Here is a 7,449-nt window from a genome sequence, read left to right as displayed (position 1 = left end):
ATGGGTGTACGATTGTGTGGTCCTATAAGAGAGCAATTTTGGGATTTGTTATGGTTTATTCAGATTCAAATCTCCTTTCGGTGGCACTGGCACCAGCAGCACCAGTCTCGGAACGAGCCCCGGAGATCTTCTTCCGATGCTCGGCAGTGGGCTGAGGGGTCCCCAGGGAGCGGGGAAAGTAATCTAGCATTTTATTTATACCATTCATCCTGACCCTACACATATCATCCCGAGGATGGGCCGGCCGGCGAGCATGCTCGTGACGGAAGACACCCCGGAATTGGGTCCCATCATTGGTTATCCTCTTCTCCGTGATTGAAGCGCCACCGACCCCCATTTTCAGGAAGCTTCAACGGTCGAAGGACTCAGCCGTGTGCTGGGTGGGTTGGGCTGTCCTACCAAACATGCGCCAACCGTGTCATCGGGCCCGTACCAAGAAAGGATACGGCACACGGTTCGAACGGAGAGTGTTGACCGGAAAATCCGCATCAAAACCGGTGGTACCGAGTGTGGATGACACCGACCCACCACCGGCCGTTGAATGGATTCCGAGCGGAAGTGGCCGACGGGGCCTGACAGGTCACCGGAACGCCCGGCCGAGTGGGGCTGATGGAAGTAACAATAATCTTTCTGGTGTGCAATCAGAAAACTTTCCACTGCCCCGAAAGCCGGCTCTCCGTGAGCTGTGTTGTCATTTGCAAGCAAAACCCCCCACGGCTCGGATTCCGGTATCCTTCCGTCCGCCGGCCAATGAATCACCCTTTTAAATTCCTTTCCCCCTTTTTCTCGTCGGTGTCCGTCGAGAGGATCCGGCAGTTCACTGTTGGTTAACAGCAGTTCGTTTTCAATCACAGCACGGCCAAGGCTCGGTGGTCGCAGTCTCCGTAAGACTCTTGGGGTCCTTCGCAGACTTTGCCGGAAGTCGTCGCAAGCCGCCGAGTAGATCCCGGCGCCTTATCACGCTTTCGTGCCGTTATCGCACGAAACTGTCACCCAACGCACATAGGCGGTGGCGAGATGCTGGAATGTGCCAGTTTCCCTACTGGATGGACCAACAATCGCCCCGGAAGTTTTCCCGGAAGTTCTTGTTCGCCACTTGGCTTCCGCCCGTTTTGAAGGGTTTTTCTTCCGGGCGACTGAAGAGAACATCTTCGTGACAGTCTAATCCTCTTTGGGCAAGAAGCCCGGGAAGAAGAAAAAAAAACACCAAGAACTGAAAGCTATCTCACACTATTTCTTATTCATGAGCTCCGGCCGCTGCTAGGGCCATCGTTTCCGGTGGTAGTCGCGAAAAATCCCGTCCCCGTCGCGGATGGCAGCCAGAAGTCGCATCGGGGCAAAACTCTATCCTTTCCGCCAAAGTGCACCCGATAAAGTGCGGGCAAGATATGTGTGTGTGGGGCGGACACTGCGGACAGACCGTGCCGGTGATCCTTGCCAGTTTCCACGGCACGGCGGTGCGGAAGTAACTCATAACTGAAAGCCGAACCCATGAACCCATTTTCTGCAGCACTGATGTTCAATTACCCTTGAAATAAGATTTTTTCGTGTCCAGCGTCCGTGTCGTGGCTCCACTCGTGCTCTGCGGTGGAGAGTGAGATCCAAAGTCAGGCTGTAGACTTTGGGCCGACCCGTCAAGGAACTCTTTTAACTAGTTTTTGGGGTTATTCTAGCATTTTGCCGTCGCATCCCGGCCGAAGGCTAACTCAACCGAATCTTGCTCCCTCTCCCTCCCCACCCAAGGTACTACCGGGCCAACTCGGTGCGCCACGCAACCGGCACCTGCGAGGGGGTCTGCCTGCTCAACCACTACTGTGCCATAACGCGGTTGGACTACCGTGACTTCCAAATCTGTCTGGAGACGGCGGCCAAAGCGCTGGCATCGAAAAACGGTGCTCCCACGGGCCCGGCCACCGGTCGGCTGCTTCTGGCGGTCGGCCCGGCCCTGCTGATCCTGCTGCTGACCTGCTGCCTACCGGTGGACAGGACCCCACACAGGACCCTGGTGGACACGCTCATCAACTTCATTTCCTGCGCTTCGTCCATTGCTTCTGCTGTCGCGGTGGCGGCGCTGGCAGCCACGTCGAAGGCACTGGCCGTACCGCTCGGGAGTGTCCTCATCTGTCTGCTTGCCCTACGCCCCGGAACCATCACAGGCCATCATTCGCAGCGGGCCACCGTCGAGGCCAGCGGTGAGTCTGGTTCGCCTACCCGAACCGTTTAGAGGATAGCCCAAGATTAGCGAGGTTCGGTAGGATTCAAGACCGCCGTAGGTATCTCCCGTTCAAAGCCCCACGAGCCCCACTTCTGCAGGAAGCTCTATTGCTGCTATTGCCGCTGAGCGCGGAGCGATGGTTAAACCGATTAGTTAAAGTGGACAACATAGTAACCCGCAAATCAATGAATGTGATACATAACCATCAAGCCAAACCCGCTGTTTGCAACGCCGTTTGGCATTTTGTTTGTTTGCGCTGATCGAGTAGTCCTGTACCTCGACCTGGGGAGGACCTGTAAGAGAGAGAGAGCGATCGAGCGAGTGGGACAGCTACATGTAACCCGCTCAGCGGAGCAGCACTAAATGTACGAAGAAAAGCACTAGCGAATGGAGGACGAACTTACGCTTTTCCGGTCCGGGTTTAGTGTGTTGTGTTAAGTGTGTGCCGGGTGTGCCCAAAGCCGGGCGCTTCATCGCTCGAATCTATTTAATTACACTGCGACGTGGGGCCAGCCAGCGGACACAACCACGGAGCAGCAAGCTACCTACTCGCCTCACACTTCGGTGGGGCATCTTTTTGCCGTTCAAAACATGTCGTGCATATATTTTAGTCGAAGCCAAATTTTTCTAGCACTTTGCGCAACACAACATGCTGCCAGCGAGCGCGCAAGGCCGACTCATCCTCGTCGTCATCGTTCATGTGGTCGTGTCCGGCGCAGTGTGTAAAGATACCCAGAGTGTACGGAGTGCAAGGATTCAGGTGCACGGGACACCCGCGATCGAAGGCCGAATGTTTTGAGTCAGGAATTTAAACCGTATTTTAAAAACTCATTAGCAAATAGTTTAAAAACCCCAGCGTGAAAGCGTTCGCACGGATTCACGTGCGAGAAACGGACAGAGAGCAGGAAGTGGATTCGCGGGCAAGTGAAAAAACTTAAAGCAAAGTAAAACATGGAGATATTAACAAAGGCCACAAAAAAAACAACGTAAGAAGGAGCGTGCAGGGCGAGAGAAAGCATTTCGTTGATGAGTAACAACACAACCAGACAAACAGAACGGAACGGAGAAAAACGGAACAAAAATCTAACGAGCACGGCGGAGCGAAGAAAATATATACATTACGAAATGATTCTAACCATTGAAAATTCAAACCACACACAACCGGTAATGGACACAAATGAATGAAAATAAACTGTACATGTTTTTAAATAAAAAGAGAAATGAGAAATAAACGTCAAGCTCCACAGAGACAACGGGATGTTTGTGCTGCCACCTTAGTTCTTTTACTAGTTTCTTCGTTGTCCGGCTGTGTTTCGATCGATCAACACAAACTTTGGGGCGGCCAGCTTTGAAAGTAGTTTCCACCGTGCTACGAACCAAATCCCGTGAGCCCGTTCGGCTTGTTGACCGTTCGACTTTGTGTGGACGGACTGGGACAGCAACTAAATTCTTCGTATCCACCCGACCGCGATAAAACCCGAAGGCCCGGTGGCCAATGTTGGGGAAAATCCGTTTTACAAACATGATTAAGCTACTTACACACCGAGCATCGCACAGAGAGATGAGTTTATTATCATCCAGCCAGCGCCATATGTACGATGGATGGAAGAACGAGCCTCGACGCCCTGTAAGGTACCGGTTTCCGCTCCACTCTGGCGTATGCCATTGATAATCGCTTAGCAACGTAACTGGCGCCGCTCCAACCGGATCTGCCGCCGGTTATGCGAATCCACTGAGTGAACTAATTAATTTTAATCACCATTCGCGCTCCCTACATCCGGCAGGAGTTTAACCACCCCGAGTTTCGGTTTTCTTTTCTGGCTCTCTGGTGCGTCGCGGACTCACCCAACACGGGATGTTGCATAAAGACTTCCGGTGAGGCGATGGGAAGTAAAAGTTTTCCACTCCAGTTCTGATGACAGTCGGAATATCGCTGCTCCGTTTTGCGGACCGATGTTCCAAACTAATCCCATATGCGCCCCCCGCCCGGATTCCGTGGCAACGCCCGGCAACCCTTGTGCACGACATTGTCACATCGCTCGCTAAGCTGCTAATGCACTTCAGACGCGCTGCACTCGACGATGATGGTCGTCGGGTTGCATACCTTGCGGCGTTTAATTATCTTGAGTTGGTGGCGCGCAAAAGTTCGCGCATAGTTTCGAACCCCGAATTCGTTATCCTTCTGGGCTCGCGCCAAACGTCACCAAACTAGCTACCGAACGAGCATCTTGCGAGAGACCGCGGAATCTACTCGTTCCGGGGAAAAGGAAACCGGCGACCGAACTAAGCGATCCGCACGCACGTTACAAGCGCCAAAGTTTTCCCATAATCCCGCACGATGATAAGCACCGTTCTTCGGAATGTTCTTCATCGGAGTTCGAGGGCCACCAAAGGTGGGTTAATGCTTTCTACGCTTTTATGGTTGAAAATATGAGGAAAAACGGCGCGTTCGGCGGGTTTCATTAAACCCGGCCAATCGAACGCTGCTCCAACGGCGCTCAGATAACGGGAGACCGGCGACCGGCTCTTCTGATGATGACATAATGTTCGGGGGTGAAAAAGAGAACTTTCTTCGCCCCCATTTAATTGCTACACGGTGGTGCCCACGACTGTGTAAGAATCTGTGGCCGCCCACGGGAACTGCAGCGGGGGGCAATAATCCCGCGTCTTTGTGTGCACGAGACGCGGTGTTCGCCTCAATGCTCATTCCATATTGTGGCCCCCGGGCCTCGTGGCGAAGCGACCGTGCGAGGGATCTTGCTACGGCACCATTAACTCAACTGCAGCCGTTGGCACTTCATCGAGGAGATTATTAGTTTTCAGTTTGCCAGTGAACGAGCCACTTGCCATTATGCCGTAAATTGTGTGGCCCGAGCCCGGCCTGAGTATACTTTCTGGCCGGGCCGATTGAACCGAACGATGCGGGGAGGGAGGCGCGATGGTTTGCAGTTTAAGTTTAAGATCTCGTGCGATCGAGGAAGAAGCGCTCGATTGGCCCCTGCGCTGGCGGCTAATTGGAAGTTATTAAAATTATTAACTTTCCACGGGCGTCCTCTTTTTATCCTTCGGCGCCAACCGCTTGGCTTGCGTAGGAAAATATAATTCACATCGACTTTGCCTTCAAAAACACTACTTCAGCAAGTTCAGCTTTATTAGCAACTTTCGAAAACTTTCCTAAACCTACGCGAACCTAAGGTTCACGGAGAGGGCGCACGAGTGTAAACTATTTCTTGAATAGATTGTTTGAAAGATTTATTATTAGCGCCGTTGCGGCTGTTTATGCCATGTTAGCGAACTGTAAGGAATCACTTCAAATGCAACAAACCGGCCGGGCGGGCTTTTCATTAAATTGTGCAAACTATTCGTGTTCGCCCGCCTCTCGGTACGGCCACGGTAATCGATTCTGAAGCATCGCTTCTTTCGTAGTAGTTGTTTGAAGGATCTTATCCCACTGGCCGGCACTGTTTCGTTCAACGGCTCTTTGGCCAACCCGTTTGATAAGCTTCCACTCTTCATCAACCCATTTCTGTCGCCGTGGAAACATTTTATAAATCGATTAAAAATGCAAAGTTCCTGACGCTGCAAACTGGCGCAATATGGAAGTTTCGTTTGACCCGAAGCTTTTAAACTTGGCCACCAAAGTGGTTCAGAGCTGGTAATTTTTCTACGTCGTTACGTCGATAGAGATGAAGCAGCTTAATGTTTCAAGGAGGTGAAGTTTCACCATTCGTAGAGGTATTAACTTTTCTAGGATATGCTTTACCATCGGAGCTACACTTGGGAACATAATTATAAATTGCTCAAAGTGATGCAGCTTTGACGGGCATCATAACTAGTTTTGCCTATACGAACAAAAATAATTATCGAATTTTCCCAAATAGAAATGATTTCCTTTCGCGCATTGCTACGAGTCTTACCTTATCTTCCCTACGGTGCCCAATTTCTTTCCAATTCTAGCGGAAATAATGAAAATTCCAAAGACGGTTTTTTACGGTTTGAAAAGAAAATGACGGAAGGCTCAGCGTCAGCGATCGACACCGCTGACGGATTGCCACTGCTGACGGATAACCGTCTCGGTCCACCACCGCCGAATCCTGTTCCATTGTTCGTCGTCGGGTGTTCGACTTTAAAAAATCCCGTTTGAGACATCGTGTTCGATGCTCCTTGTCCTCTGAAGAGAGAAAGAAAAATGCCCATATCCGAATGTCGTACACCTGTATTTTATGTCCGTCTCCTGATTCTAAGCTACCTCCCCAACAATTTTCAACCAAGCCGCAGTTCAGCCGTTCTCGAGTTTTGAATAGTGTAACTAACACGACTTTCTTATATATATAAAGATTTTCTTGTTGTATTAAAAAAGCAAACCAAATTCATAAGTAATATGAGCAACAAGCCTAATCTTTCTTAGTTGTGTCATAAATAATCATTACGAAAAGTAGCTCACACCGAAAAATGACGCCCTTTTCTTCGATTCAGCCCTGGACAAACCATTATCAGCTCGACCACTGCTGCACTACCGAAAAGGCCCATTCCATTTCGTGTCTTCATCGGCAATAATCATTATCTTTATTCGTCTCTCAATGTATTTTCCCTGTGTTTCGATCCTTCGAGGTTCCCCTGTTCATCGACGCTCCCGAAGGACGCCAAACGATAACGAACTGGAGAGCTCGGCCACAACCGTTTGCAGCCGAATCATCGTCACAAACATCTTAGCCGCATTTTCAACCAAACAAACCGAAATAAAAAGAAGGTATACTTTGACATCAAGACCACCAGGCATTGGATCTTGGATCACATTCTGCCGTCGTGTCTCACTGCTGCATCTTGCTTTCTTTTCTCAATTGCAATGCTGATTGCTACTCATTTCTTCATCCTTTTGCGGCGGTCGGTGGTATTTCACCGTTCACCGGAACCCGTCGGGAGCGGCCAGGGATTGCTTCACTCGGATCCCCTATTCATCGCTCGGTTTACCGCAATGGAATGTTGCGTCAATGAAAATAAGAAAGTTATTTGCCACTTTGGCTGCCCTCGGTACACGTCTCGAGGACAAAGCGCCGTGGGAGCACAGACGGAAAGATACGTACCCTGCCCTGCGTTTCACTGCCGTGAAGGGCTCTTTCTTACCTTTGCCGGTCCGGTCCCGTTTACGGCGCACCGAAATGACGGACAGCATAATTTCGAAAGACGACTATTTTGGCATTTGATGACTGCAGATAAACGCTTACACCGAACCG

The 7,449-nt window shown here is 50.7% G+C and overlaps 1 protein-coding gene across 1 annotated transcript in view; it reads left to right on the top strand.

Moving 5' to 3' along the window:
- Positions 1–2,224, top strand: part of LOC131215792 (uncharacterized) — a 33,137-nt gene extending 30,913 nt beyond the window's left edge. Inside the window, exons 7-8 of the mRNA XM_058210188.1 lie at positions 344–380; positions 1,744–2,224. Of these exons, the coding sequence (XP_058066171.1) occupies positions 344–380; positions 1,744–2,224 (518 nt within the window). The remainder of the gene's footprint in view (positions 1–343; positions 381–1,743) is intronic.
- The last annotated feature ends 5,225 nt before the right edge of the window (positions 2,225–7,449 follow it).

Source organism: Anopheles bellator, chromosome 1 (assembly GCF_943735745.2).
Source record: "Anopheles bellator chromosome 1, idAnoBellAS_SP24_06.2, whole genome shotgun sequence".
Lineage (NCBI taxonomy): Eukaryota > Metazoa > Arthropoda > Insecta > Diptera > Culicidae > Anopheles > Anopheles bellator.
The sequence above is the reverse complement of the archived record's forward strand: the minus strand, read 5'-3'. Positions and strand labels throughout refer to the sequence as shown.